The sequence below is a fragment of the Zosterops lateralis genome (genome assembly GCF_965231275.1).
Source record: "Zosterops lateralis genome assembly, chromosome: Z".
Classification (NCBI taxonomy): domain Eukaryota; kingdom Metazoa; phylum Chordata; class Aves; order Passeriformes; family Zosteropidae; genus Zosterops; species Zosterops lateralis.
The window spans coordinates 2,047,660-2,061,955 of NC_139800.1; the positions used below are offsets into that span (position 1 = coordinate 2,047,660).

A 14,296-nucleotide genomic window follows, 5' to 3' on the forward strand; every position below is an offset into this window, starting at 1 on the left:
TCAGTCCTTGATCTGCAGAAGAGCTCAGTGGTCACGGAGGTGCTGGGTGGCCTTTGGGAGCTGCACGTCCCAGTTCAGCTTCTGGATGGGCTGAGTTGAACTGTCCACACTTCTGGCACCACTCAAAGTCCACTACAGATTTTTAATGCCCCACCTGAGTGTTCATTTCCAGCTGTGTGGTGCTCAACCTCTGACTCTAAACTATTAATAGTGCTAGGTGGAGTAAATCTTCTCTCTGTTTGGGCAGAGACCAGATGTGGAAAATAATCTGTGCCAAAGAGCCTAGATTACCCACTGGGAAACAGGAGTCATGGGTTGGATTGGAAATGTGTATTGTCCTTTTGCCACAGTTGTGGGCTTAACTATAACCAATGATTTGGAGGAGGAGGGTGGAGTCCCCTGTATCACAATGAGTGCTGTAAAAATCTTCAAAAAGGCTGTGATTTTTGTTATCGTATTTCTTAGTAGTGAAGATTTCCCTTAATCATCCTTTCAAATTCTCACTTGAATTCTGTCACGTCTATATTTAGCATGCAGAATGAATCAAAGATAAAATTCTCTCAGTTCATTTTAATTTAATCAACTGACTTAATCTAGTTTCCTCTCACTGGTTTCCTTCTGATCTCACAATGTTGCAGTACATCTCAGACATGATGCTTGTTATAATTTTATTTTATTTCTTAAGCAAAAGGGCTTTATCTTTTAATTTGTCGTTTGGTAATAATGCAATTAAAGGTATTTAACCCCTGGAAATTTCAGAGACAATTCTAAGGTGGTTGTAGAGATAGTTAGCTTCAAACACTTTCACTAGAGAAACACAGGTTTTGCCTAAAATATGTATGAAAAGACTTCTGCCCAGTTCAAAGAAAATTATTTCCTGAAAGACAGTTGGTTAACTCATTATCTGGATTACAAAGAATATTCTGAATGGAGAAGAGGAACATGCATACTCTCCTGGGTTTTGAAGATATTTCTGAGGAATTAGACACAGTTGCTGGTTATCAGAACGCTTCAAAGTTGGTACTGAATTCAGTTTGGTATGTGAAATTCTGTCTCTAAAGAAAGCCAGTTAAAAGAATAGATTATAGTTTTAATAGAGCTTAGAAGTATTAGTCATAATAATAGAACTTGTGCAGTGTTCTAAGTTAATCTAGTTATAAATGAGTCAAATCAGCTGTTGTGTGTTGAAGAAATACATATTTGGGGACTGAACTGAAAAACAACCTTTAAATCTAACAGCTTCAGTAAGGTGTGGGAGGGTATCTGACCTGATGGTTATCCTGCATAAAGACAGCTCACAATATTTTTTTGTGGAAATCACCAGATGGTTTTTTTCATTTGTAGATCTACTAAATATGAAAGCTGTTGATCACAATTGCAAAATTGTTACTCATTGTAGTGACAGCATCTTTTTTTTTTAAATGGAACAAACAAGGATTCTGGTATTTATGTAACATATTTGAGCAATTGACTGACATACAAGAGAAGATACATTTTACATACAAATAAAGCAGGTAATGTGTTTGAAGTCCTACTTAAAGGAAAAAGAGAGAGCAAATGACATTCAGATTCAGTGTTCAGGTGTAACAGAGCTCATGGAGATGTCATGACAAAATGCACAAGAGTTAAATCTTACAGAGGTTTCCCCAGTAATTTCACAAATCGGTGAATTTTTCTTTCTTTTTAATAGAAACACCTCCTCCAGGATATATCAGTGAAGATGGAGAAACAAGTGACCAGCAGCTGAACCAAAGCATGGATACAGGTAACATTTATTTTTCATTACTTTCAAGGCTTTGTATCACTAGCTGTGATCCCTCTGCATAGGGACATAAATGCAACCCAAAAGATGGTGGTGGTTTTCCTCTGTAAAACATGGTGTTTTCTGCCTAAAATACCACTTTCAGTCTTTAATGAGCAAAACAATTTTTTTGCCAGGGAAATGCTTTTAAAACATTCCGTGACATATTAAGTGTATTACATCTGTTCTGTAACAGAAGTATACAAGTCTAATTAAGACTTTGTGAGAAACCCTTAAAATAGATTTTAATAGCTAAGTGATTTCAATCTTTCTCCAGTAAACAGGTTCATTGAAGCACAATGTCTGTTGGCCTAAACAAGTTACAGACAATCTGAGAACCTGTCTCTACCTCTGACAAACTTAGCACTTCTGCCATGTTTTAAATTTATTCTTGTGTGGAAGGCTCTGTGGCAAAAGTAGCAGCATTTCTGCCTTTGTGTCTAAGGGTTTCTAGATAATGTGGCTGACCTTAGACTTGGACAAAGCACAGTTAATGTGCTGGGTAAGAACCTCCTGCTGTGTGTTGGCAGACTTGAGTGTGCTTGGTTAGCTAATGTTAGCAACCATTTTCAGTAAGTTGGAATCAGCTGCACCAGTTTCTGTAAGAACTGCAGTATTTTCCTACTATGTGACAATAAATACCTTAATTAAAACAGCCTGACATCAGCAGTCACTGTAGGAATGTTTCTGTGAAAGCCTTCCTGTATTTTGCCACCTCGTGTGCAAATTGTGTTGGAGGGTTCATGTTTCTCTGAGTTGTTAAATTCCTCCTTCTGGGAAAGAATTATTTCCTCAAATGAGGAAATCTAGCATGTTCTTTTCTGGCGATCATAGAATCATAAATTATAGAATGGTTTGGGATAAAAGGGACCTTAGAGACCGTCTCTTTCCACCAGGGACACCTTCCACCCCAGGTTGCTCCCAGCCCTGTCCAGCCTGGCCTTGGACACTTCCAGGTATGGGGCAGCCACAGCTTCTGTGGGAAACCTGTGCCAGGGCCTCACCATCCTCAGCATAAAGATTTTTTTTCCCAATATCTAATCTAAATCTTTCTTCTTTCAGTTTGAAGCCTTTCTCTCTTGTCCTGTCACTACCCGCTCTTGTAAATAGTCCCTTTTCCAACTTTCTGGAAGGTTCCCTTCAGATACTGGAAGATCTTTTCCAAGATAAACCTTTTCCTTTAAGAACAGTGAGGCAATGTCTTGTTTGTCTCATCCACTCTTTCTTATCTGCTTTTTTTAGTGAATTTGGGAAGTCACTGCCTTCTCACTGGAGAAGTGCATAACTAACATTGAGAGTGTGCACAAAGCGGCAGAGTTCTGCCAAATACAACGCTAAGTTAATTGAGTCTTTACAAGGAGGGGTGGGTACCCAGAAGTCTGGAAAATTGAGTGAAATCCTAATTCTCAGAGTAAGTGTGTGATATTCCAGAAAACTGAGGTTTCTTACTCTGAAAAACTTCAATGTAAACCGGATTTAGATAATGGTTGTGCTTACTGGTCTGAAACAAAATAAAAAAAAAAAAAATTGCTCTGAAACCTGTCTGTCTTGCTTCAACAGGATCTCCAGCAGAGCTGTCTCCTAGTACTCTCTCTCCAGTTAATCATAGCCTGGGTAAGCTGGAAATACTTAAAATTATTTCTCCATGTGTAGTGACTCTTCATTATATTTGTAATTACTTTAAAAGTGAAAGTGCACTGTAGGAAATTAAGAGCTGTATTAAGAGGTGACTGTTGGGTTGGTTTCCTGATGTTAAACTTAATGGGGCTGGATTAATCACTTGTTAACAATTACTCTATTTCTGTACCTGTTGAGCTCGTAGCAAAGAGAAAGAGTGATATCTTTTTGTGTGTGCAGGAATAGCATTTATAAAATTAATAGTTTAAAGGATGTTTGCCTGTCCATAATGCTGCCCAGACTTGCTGTCTCCCTTGTGTGTGTGTTCTGCTGCTCTTCTCATGTACTGTTTCACCTGTAACCAACTCACAGTCGTTACTCCCACATTAGTAGCCCACCTGCTTTGATCCAGTGCTATTGCTGTGTGTCTGTGTAAGTGCCTCGGGAAGATCAGATTGCCATGGGTTTGTTTAAGGAATGGTGACAGGAAAATGCAGAACGCTGAGTAAGTAATTAGGGTAGGTAAAAAGGGGAAGTGGTAAAGGAAAAACCCGAAGATACACAGGGAAGATACTCTAGTAGGGGACAATAAAGTAGCTTACAACTACATTTATCTAAAGAGACAGTGTAATATATAAAGGAATGTGATTTTCATATTATTTTTTCCTTTTTTGTTGTTCAGTGTTTGATAGTTTAATCTTTTCTTTAATGGTGCCAAAATGTTTGCAAGCTACAGAAAAGGCAACAGGAATGTCTCAATGTCTGGAGCTCAGAGCACCATTAGCTTAATCATTTTGCAGACCAAAATGCAAGTACTGAACTAAATGAGCTGTGGTCAGATTAGATCACCCCTTCTTCCCCCTCCTCCTTCCCTTGTGTGGAAGACTGAATTCCATTCTGTTTACTGAATTAGGTAAAAAGGACAGCAAGCAAAATATAGTTTGAAGACACTACTGCTGTCATTTCTGGGAGAGACAAATAGCAGGGTAGATCGATCTACTTTCAGCCTCAAAATCTGTGTTAAGCTTGGTTTTTGAAATTTTTTTTTTAGACTTGCAACCAGTTACTTACTCGGAGCCTGCGTTTTGGTGTTCAATAGCATATTATGAATTGAATCAAAGAGTGGGAGAAACCTTCCATGCGTCTCAGCCTTCCCTGACTGTAGATGGCTTTACAGATCCATCAAATTCAGAGCGATTTTGTCTAGGTCTGCTTTCCAATGTAAACAGAAATGCTACAGTGGAAATGACAAGGCGACATATAGGTAAAGATCTCTGATCTTTTAACTGTTTAATTTCATTTTGTTGGTTAAATTATCTGGGATGACCCAGGTAGGATGTGTGTGGGGCTCCTTTCACCCTCGTGCAGCCAGCCATCAGCCAGATCTCTCAGGGCTTGTCAAGGAGAGTTTGGTCTTTCTGGCTGAGAACAGAAGTGGAAAGACAGAGCCACTGCTTCTGAAATTAGGGAGAAATGTAGCAGCTTCTGCCACTGAAGCCAGTTTGAATTGGGAAGAGGTGTAGTGATGGCTGGAGCTCAGAGGAGCTGCCTTTCCTCAGTCAGCAGCCCCACAGCTGGTGGCAGCTGCAGTCACAGAGCTGTCACACTGAGAGCAGCACAGGAGGAAACCACTCTGCTGTGTGGCACTCCTGTAGCTCACATTGCTGTTCTTGCCTTCTGGAAAATGATGGCAACACCAAAGCATCCCAGGGAGCAGATTCATGGCTCCCAGGCTCCTCAATGGGCCACTCACTCTGCCCTGTGCAGCATTTATGTTCACAATTGTTTGTAAGTGAAATTTAAGGTTTAATTACAGAACGTTCCCATGCTGCTTAGTTTATTGTAGTGCAGAATGGACACTGATAGGATGAAATTGTGAATTCTTTTCTGAAATGGGAAAAGCTGCTATTGAGAACCCATTGTTTTGACATGATTAAGATTTTCTTTGTAATGGTTAGTCAAGAATGTTGTTTTCCACAATGCATTGTCTTGACTTTGGGTTCTTCAGTAAACTACCTTCATCCTTTATTTTTTTCCTGGATACTTTCATTAGCAACATTTATGAGAATTTTTTTGGTTTTTATTTGCAGTAAAATTTCAGCCTCTTCTGTAGAACCAACCCCTTTTTATGCCAAGTCCAAATGCCAAATCCAAATGCTTGTCTAATAAAATTTTAGATGTGCAGAAACCCAGGCTGTGCCTGCACTGACTGGTCAAAATGATCAATGATGAGGAAAAGCAAAGTCTCATGAGCCCTTACTCTTTAACAGAGGAGCTCACATTTTGTTTGAAAAATTGTTTTAATGAAACAGGCAAATGGAAACTATGGTCTATAAAGTATCTGTTAATTATAAATAGTTCTCTCTGGGAGATCAATTGCACATTATTTACTTTCTGCTAGAAATAATGTGTGCGGATTTGTTTTCCACTCAGAGACAGAACAAAATAACAATTTAAAGGTGGACAATTGAGTGGTTTTCACAGATTTTTTTTGGGTTTTTTTGGTAACAGGACTAAATGAAGTCATACTGTTTTTGTTAAAGCAATACAGGGGTATGCAGTGGGTTGTGAAATAGTGTGGGTGCATGTAAGCAGAGAGTGTTGCAGTGATGATCCTGTATTTTCTCTTTTGACCATAGTGGCCTGTGCTGCTTCATGTACTGCTTTAATATTGGCACAAGTTTTAATTCTGTTTTTATGAACACTGCTTCTGAGCTTGGATTTGGTTACAAGCCATTATATGGCTGGGAAAAGCTCTTTCACTTTTATCAAAAAAAAAATTATCCTGCTTTTCCTTCATATATTGTGCATTCGTAAGAGAAAAATGTGATTTAATTGTGTTCTGCTCCTGCTACATCTGTCAACACAGCAGTGAGGTCCTGTAGATAATTGATTTCTGTTTCTGTTGTAAAGAAGAACCTTGGCCTTCTCTGAAAAATAAACCCCCTTGTTCCCTAGTCTGCTTGTGTCATCCCATAACTGGAGTTCCTTTGGCTTTTGCTCCAGGCAGGGGAGTCCGTCTGTATTACATTGGCGGAGAGGTTTTTGCCGAGTGCCTGAGTGACAGCGCGATCTTTGTTCAGAGCCCCAACTGCAATCAGAGATACGGCTGGCATCCTGCAACTGTCTGCAAAATCCCCCCAGGTTGGTAGCCTAACAAAGGCCTCCTGTGAAAATACCCAGTGGAGGTATTAATTTGCCTCCCTTTTTTTGTAATTCCTTCATAGATTCAGGCTGCCGTGTGGCAAACGCAAGCGTGTTCACTGACTGTGCCTTTTTGACTCTTTGTAGGATGCAATCTAAAAATCTTTAATAACCAAGAATTTGCTGCTCTTCTGGCTCAATCTGTGAATCAGGGCTTTGAAGCAGTTTATCAGCTTACTAGAATGTGTACCATAAGAATGAGCTTTGTTAAAGGATGGGGGGCCGAATACAGGTAAGAAAATAAAACTCTTTGTTCTCAAATCCAGAGTTGATAGTTTTTGTTCTTTCACTGGTATACCGTTTCTGTCTGGCTTGAAAGCCATGCATTCACACTTCTTGCTGCTATTGTGGATATGCTGTCTGCAAATTGAACCCATATTTTCCTTTTTTTTTCCCCCCCTCAGCTATGGAACTGCTAAGTTACAAAGTCCATAAACCAATTTTAGTGTTGCACTGAAGCCAACTGTTGAGCAAGGAATGTCTTGAAAGTTCCATTCTCTTGCTCAGTCCTGCTGGCTTGCATGTTGTGGTGAAATCAGCAAGATCATCTTGAAGTTTCACAGTTTGTGCTGTGAGATTATTTGCTGTTTGTTGGACTTGCAGTCATTCTGGTCTCTGTCCTGTTCTGCATGAGTTCCTCAGACTGTGGTACCCAACAGAGAGACTTGCAGTGCCTCTTGCAGAATGAAATATCTGGAGAGGATGCATCTAAGGGATGGCAAGTATTTTGGACCTCGCAGTGGAAAAAGCTTTGCAGGAATAAGATGACTGTGTTTATGTAGTAAAACTTCTAAAAACAGTTCTTTGAGTGGAAAGCTCAAAAATAGCGTTTTGTCTGCTTTCAAATGGATTCCAATTGTGTTCTCTATTAGCACAAATGAAAAGCTGTAGTTGAGGACAGTGCCTGTTTTTAATGTAATATGGAAATTGAAGAAGAAAAGGAATTAACTTCTAACTAAGCAGTTTTTAAAATTTCATTATTTTGGAGAGCTAGAACTTTAGTTTTAAACAAAGCTCTTAAACCTCCCTAGAAACTGTCCAATGAAAGAATGAAGTCTGACATGTCAATACCCTAATGCAATACATAGTGATTTTTTTTTTTTTAAGCCATATAATTTCTGAAGTGGAATAATGGTGTGTAGGCTCCACTTAGGTTGATTCCTTTATCTGCTCTTTAAATACATATATGTAAATAGCAGTGTCAGTATGTGGGGGAGGTTTCTCAGCTAAATGAAGCCAATTTTGTAATAGTCTAATGAGATGAAATGAGAAATTTGAGTAATGGAATAAATTGGTACCTCATTGTTAGGAAGAGGTACACAAGAAAAAATCTGGCTCAGGTTTAAAGAGCTATTGGATTTGGCTCTAAAGGAGTATGTATACACTTAGGCATAATTAAATACAACATTCAAATCTGAGCAGAAGAAAGGCTTAATCAGTCAGATTATATAGAGGCATCATGAAACGAACAGCGTGTAAGTGCTGGTTTAAAACTGGGGAGGCTTTTGTTAAAGTTACTTCTGAGTGGGGAGAATGGTGGTGGTTGGTCTATAAACTGTTTGTAGACCATAGGGTTGAAAAAGCTGCCAAAATAGCACAAAAACTGGTTACTGGTTCATGCTGAACCCATTTCTTTGCACCTCTCTTAAGGATGATGCTAATAAATTACTGATACACAAAGCTTGTAAATATGCTGCAGTTAGGATTAGAGCAAGAGGAGGTGGCTCCAACACCACAACCTTGAATTTAAATTAATGTGGTCTGACTTGTCAAAATGGACCAGGAAACACTGTAAACCCCATCACTCTTGTTAAAACGTCAGTGCTTCATTATTATGTGGAAAAAAAATTCTCATAGAACAGGCTTAGGCAAAGCATTACTTGCATTTTAGGCATATGTGCATAAATGTGCAGGTAAGGCAAGGTGATATGTTTTATAGGCTTGGTAGACAAAATACCTACCAAAGCTTTTTTGCTTTGTTTCATGTTGGCCCAAATTTGGGATAGTAGAAGTTCAGATCACCAGTCAAACATTCAAGTTAGCACAGGAACTGTCCAGGTCCAGGATTATCTTCTAAAGAAAATTCAGCAGAGATATTAGTGATCTTTGGACTAGAAATCTGAGGGTTGACGAAGCTGAGGTTTTAGCTTTAAGATGTTTGCTTCGTGACTGTCACTATTTTATCAATTTTTACCAGCCTGGTGCAAAGCAAGGATTGTTGAACAGAACCAGTTGTAAAATTTTGAGGAAGTGTGTTGTGAAACACATTGCAGAGGGGTTGACAGCGGTGGAATAATGAACTTCCTTCTTTGGGAGAGGATTCAAGGGTAAATGGAACTATATTTCCTGTGGTTTAAATGTGTTTTTCTGTTGTATCACTTTGTTCTGGCATAGGCATTCAGGGCTAAGATAACTGTTTTTAGAGTGCTGAAAGAGCACAGACCCCAGCTGCTGTCTTCTCCTAGAAAATGTGAAACCTTTGAAATCAATCTTCACTGTCTTAATCTTTCTGCCTTTTCAGTTCCTCTGTTTATTTAAACAGATTTCCTTAAAGCAAAGGGCTGCAGTCCCAACAGTAAAAATGAAGGAGCTCGATTTGTGTCTGACTAATCTGCTGCCTTTGAATCTTGGGATAGCTGGAATTACTAGGAAAAACTGGCTTAGCAACCATAGTCTTGCCAATCTAGTTAGGGAAAACTCCCATGCCTGGAGTGGGTACAGTGAAGTAAGTATTTCTCAGGCAGAGTTTGTTTTGTCCAGTACTGATTTCTTTACTTTGGAGATGAGAAGGAAGGTGTTTGAATAACAGGTCTCTGAAACAAAGGTACATGGGAGAGGGAATGAAGCTTTTATGGTTGTCAGTCCTTCAGCTTTACTGAAATTTGCTATATGGTATTTAAATAAGGGCTTCTATTGTGGAAAATTATAGGTAATTTAATGTAAAAGACAAGGGAAACACAATTTCTACTTCAGTTGTTTGTGCGAGGATGTTGCAGTACAAAACAGATGTAGAAGTGTAAGATTACAGGAAATCAGAGATAAAGTTTGGTGTTCCTTTGAGATACCATCAGTTAGCACAGTATAACCACACACAGTATTTTGATACAGTTTTCTGACAACATCTGCCAATTTCCCTGTACATTTATCATGTCATTTGCTCCAAAAAGCCAGAGCTTATTATCACCATAGCATTGTGCTGTTTGGCCATGCTGACAGTGCAGAGCCAAGGGTTTCTATTCCATATTTCTCAATGGTTGTCTACAAAATTCAAATGCAGTTATGCATGCAGACTCTTGGAAGGTGGAGATACAGCTGCACATAGTTGTTTATGGTGTGAACACTGCATTTGGTTGGACAACCTTCACTTTTGAATTTCTTTTTAGAAGTAAGGCTCTTGGTATGGCACTTGAAAGAAATACTTGTTACTATTCTCCAGGGTGAAATATTCCTGATGTATTATGGACAAGCATGTAATTATTGATGTGTCTTATATATATAAAGTGCTTTGGAGTTTTGGGGCTTTTTTTTTTTTTCCTGGTAAAAGTTTAGTAACAATTATGGTAATGGTTGCAGATTTTTATATCTCTGTGTACTAGATATGGATGGAAATATATTTAATCATATGATGCAGAATTTTGTGGCAACTGAAGCTGCTTTCTGGCTGTAGTGGGTTGACCCTGGCTGGATTCCAGGCAGCCACCAAAGCAGCTCTCTCCTGTCCACAGCTGGACAGGGGAGAGGAAATAGAGCAAAAGAGTAATGAGATAAGGACTGTGAGAGATCCTCACCAAATACCATCGTGAGAAAAACAGACTTGAATCAGAGTTATTGAACAAATTTACTGCTAACACAACCAGAGCAAGATAATGATAAGTACGATAAGACCTAAAACACCTTCCCCCCTTGCCAGCTCTACCTTCTCCCCTACCTGTGAAGGGATGTAGGAATGCATGTCGTGGTCAGAGTTCTTCACAAATTCCTGCCACTGCTTAGGAAGAGGAGTTGGAATCCTTCCCCTGCTCCAGTGTGGGGTCCCTGCCATGGGAGACAGTTTTACATGAACTTCTCCAGTGTGAGTCCATCCCATGGGCAACAATTCCCCATGAAGTCCTACCGTATGTGTCACTCTTCCACAGGGTGCAATCCTTCAAGGACAGGCTGCTCCAGCACGGGCTCCCCTCTCCACAGGCTTCCCACAGGATCACAATCTCTCTCAGTCATCCCCCTGCTCTGGTGTGGGCTCCTCCATGGGCTGCAGGGGAATCTCAGCCCTGGCACCTGGAGCAGCTCCTGCCCCTCCTTCCCCACCGCCCTTGGTGTCTTGCAGAGTTGTTCCTCTCACACGTTCTCCCTCTGCTCCTCTGTGACAATTAAAACTGGGCGACAACCTCATTTTTTTTCCTTAAATCCGTTATCCCAGAGGCATCACCATTCCTTACTGGCCCAGCCTTGACCAGCAGCACATCCATCTTTGGATCTGCCAAGGGATCCCTCTGCCAGACGTGGAGGAATCTTCTAGCAGAAGCCTCCCCTGCTCCCAAACCCTGGTGGCACCAGGGCAGTGCAGTGACTTTTCCCTGTTCTTTGTTTTCCAGGCGGCAGACGGTAACAAGCACTCCTTGCTGGATTGAGCTCCACCTGAACGGGCCTCTACAGTGGCTGGACAAAGTATTGACTCAGATGGGCTCCCCTTCAGTCCGCTGCTCCAGCATGTCCTAAAACTCTCCTCTTGTCACCAGTGGGCTAAAAAAATGGAGTCCAGTCAACAGACTTAATATAACAGCTCGTCTGTCGTAGTATTTGTGTGTGGTCCCCCATGAACTGTTTACTATCTAACAAAAAAAAAAAAAAAAGGTTTTTTAAAAAGAAAAAAAAAAAAAAAAGGAAAAGAAAAGCAAAAGAAAAAAAAGAAAAAAACAGCACTTGAGGTCTCATCAGTTAAAGCACCTTGTGGATTCTGTTTCCTATACTCTGATACTAGATGAAAATTTAGTGTATAGAAAAGCCTTCTTCAGAAAGAAGGGACAGTTCTAAAGACTCTTTAATGGTGTTTTTTATTGGGTATATAATTGAGTGTCCTAATGGTTATCAATAACATGAATAGCTAAGTATATATAATGTATCATGATCTCAAATATTGCAGTATTGTGCTGTTCTACATTTTAGTTCCCATAATTAGTCATTTTGGTTTTTTGACTGGGGCAAGTATCTCATGAAATTCCAAGACTTTGCTCCCTTCTTATTTTATAATTTTTTTTTATATAACAGGTTTGCAAGTTGTCCTAAACATAAAAAAAAACTTTCCTTATAGAAAAGATGAATTTTTTGCTGCATTCTTAAAGAGAAAGTCCCTCCATTGGAAGGGAAAGAAATGTCTTGAGAGTCAACTGTGAAGTCTTAAGACACTTTATATACTTAATGGGGCCTAAAATGAATTCATAATATAAATTCTGAGTGCCCATCACACTAGCAGTCTACTTCTTGATACCCATATGAGTTGATTTATTTGTTGCCAGCAGCATTGCTGGCAGTGGTGCAATTTGGGACTTTTTTTATACCTTGGATCAATGAAATGAGTGGTTTTTCTCATGGACTGAGAATTTACCATGGCTTTGGATATTGGATTAAGTGCACAAGGTAATTGGCTTACCCCTTACATCTGTTTTTTTTTTTTTTTTTTTTTTTTTTTTTTTTTTTTTTTTTTTTTTTTCATTGAATAAGTCTTACCCCTTATCATCTATATTTTTTTTTCTTTTTTTTTTTTATATGTCACTAAAAATAATGGGGTATAGTTTTTGGAGCCGTATACCTTGAAAAAAAAATAATTTCCGGGGATAAGCTAGACTTTTTGTTTAGGTTTTAAATAGATGCAGCTTCTTAACATATTTCAGTAACAGAATTTAAATTCCTTATCTGAGTCGCTTTTATAGTTTACTTACACACCAGATCATACGCATTCATTATGTCATAATGGGCCTTGTTATTAAAAGTAGTTGCTTCTGCAAAACCTCTAGAATAGTGGTTGCTGAGGTATGACCAGCGAAGGAGGGACTTCCAGGTTCTTCATGACAGTGCATGTTATTGTGAACCCTTGGACACTACAGCTGCACCATATTAAAAATATTCTGAAATATATTCTACAAATAAGTCTGGGTTGGGGCTGGGTTGGGAAACTGTATAGAAGGGTTATTCTGACTTGAAAAAATACACATCTTACTAACAATCTTGTGATCTAGCTGTCTGTCATTCTTTTGTTATTGTGGCAGTAGCAGGATTGCCTTTGTCTGTTTTTTTCCATTGTTTCATCAATTACACTAGTTCTGTACTTTGTAAGTACAGCTAGTGATAACTTAGCTTTGAGAACAAAAATGTGGCCAGTGTTACAGCTTTTAATCACTTGACTGAATTGATGATAGTGATATGGATATTTTTATGCCATAATGACTAGGGCATAGAAGCAATACCAAAAATCAAGCCTTGAGAAAATGGGCCAGACACCTTTCAAAAATTGGCAAAGCAGTTACCAGTTTGTGCTAGTTTTACCAGTAGACTAATGTATTGGTAGAACTTGTGAACCTAAGAGATAAGCTTCATGCGTGTTGCATTTGCCTAATATGTGAATACACTAATAAAAGTTTTAATTCTCACCATGGCTGTTTGGGGTTTTTTTTTTAATTAATTGCCTATCTGTATTTTTTTGTTGAAGTTTAGGAGTTACACTAATTCACCCAATTAAATGATACAAGTGTCCTGCATGTGGTGGGTGGAAAGGTAGAGTTTTTATCTTAATACCACTTTCCATGCAGCTGCTGTGGAGGTTTTGGGTCTGTATTTGGTGGTACAGACTCCTACTCCTGATGGAGTTTATTAAAGCAGTTGTTTTTCCCTGCCACAATCAAATTGCATCTTACTATCTCAGATGTTTACTTTCACCTGTGAGACAGATAAGAGCAGCTTGTCTGGGTCAGACTCACATTTTTGAGCAGGTTGCAGCCTGAATCAGTTGGGTGGCAGAAATCTGTGGTCTCCTTGCTGTGCGTTTCTGATTGTGCCTTTCACCTGTGGCAGTGTTAGTTGCTTTGCCTTGGACACCATAGTAATATCACTCTGCCTCTTCTCAGGGTGTGGCGTGCCAGAACCCTGCAGACACTGCCTGTGGTGCTACCTGGGTGCAGGACCACTCTGGTCTGTGTTGAAATCACTGTTTTTGACTTCTGTTAGTACCACCAAAATGTTCTCCTGCCATTGCTGTTCCAGCCACAGCTTAGAGGCACAAGCGAACTTATCTGTGATGTTTGCTTGTCTCTGTTTCATTTAAATGCCTTTGGCAGTTCTTGACTAACTTTAACCTAGTCCTGTTTCTTAATCCAGTGCCTTTCTGACTTACTCACTGCTCTTCTGCTTTTCTTCAAAATCATGCAGATGACCCCAGCATCTTAATGCAGAATGCCTCTGGTACATAAGGAATGTGACTTCCTCCCTCTCCTCTTTTGCCAGTCAAAGTACTGATGTCCAAAATACAAATTTTAAAAAGTGATTTTTTTTTTCAATGAGGCTATTTTGGAAAATGAAACACCTAGCAAACAGAGAATATTCAATGGAGATGCTATCAGTAAACTATGGGAAGCCAGCTGCTTGCCTTTATCACAGAGCTGGAAAAACTCTGTACAAACT

At 39.3% G+C, this 14,296-nt stretch overlaps 1 protein-coding gene across 2 annotated transcripts in view; it reads left to right on the forward strand.

Moving 5' to 3' along the window:
• The window catches only part of SMAD2 (SMAD family member 2), a 50,532-nt gene extending 37,273 nt beyond the window's left edge, over window positions 1-13,259 (forward strand). The window contains exons 6-12 of one of the 2 annotated variants that reach the window (XM_083882935.1): window positions 1,691-1,765; window positions 2,698-2,757; window positions 3,362-3,415; window positions 4,470-4,682; window positions 6,425-6,562; window positions 6,710-6,854; window positions 11,218-13,259. In XM_083882935.1, coding sequence (XP_083739061.1) covers window positions 1,691-1,765; window positions 2,698-2,757; window positions 3,362-3,415; window positions 4,470-4,682; window positions 6,425-6,562; window positions 6,710-6,854; window positions 11,218-11,341 — 809 coding nt within the window. In that variant the 3' untranslated portion in view covers window positions 11,342-13,259. The remainder of the gene's footprint in view (window positions 1-1,690; window positions 1,766-2,697; window positions 2,758-3,361; window positions 3,416-4,469; window positions 4,683-6,424; window positions 6,563-6,709; window positions 6,855-11,217) is intronic. The other variant, XM_083882936.1, reaches the window with a different exon arrangement.
• Window positions 13,260-14,296: the final 1,037 nt, after the last annotated feature.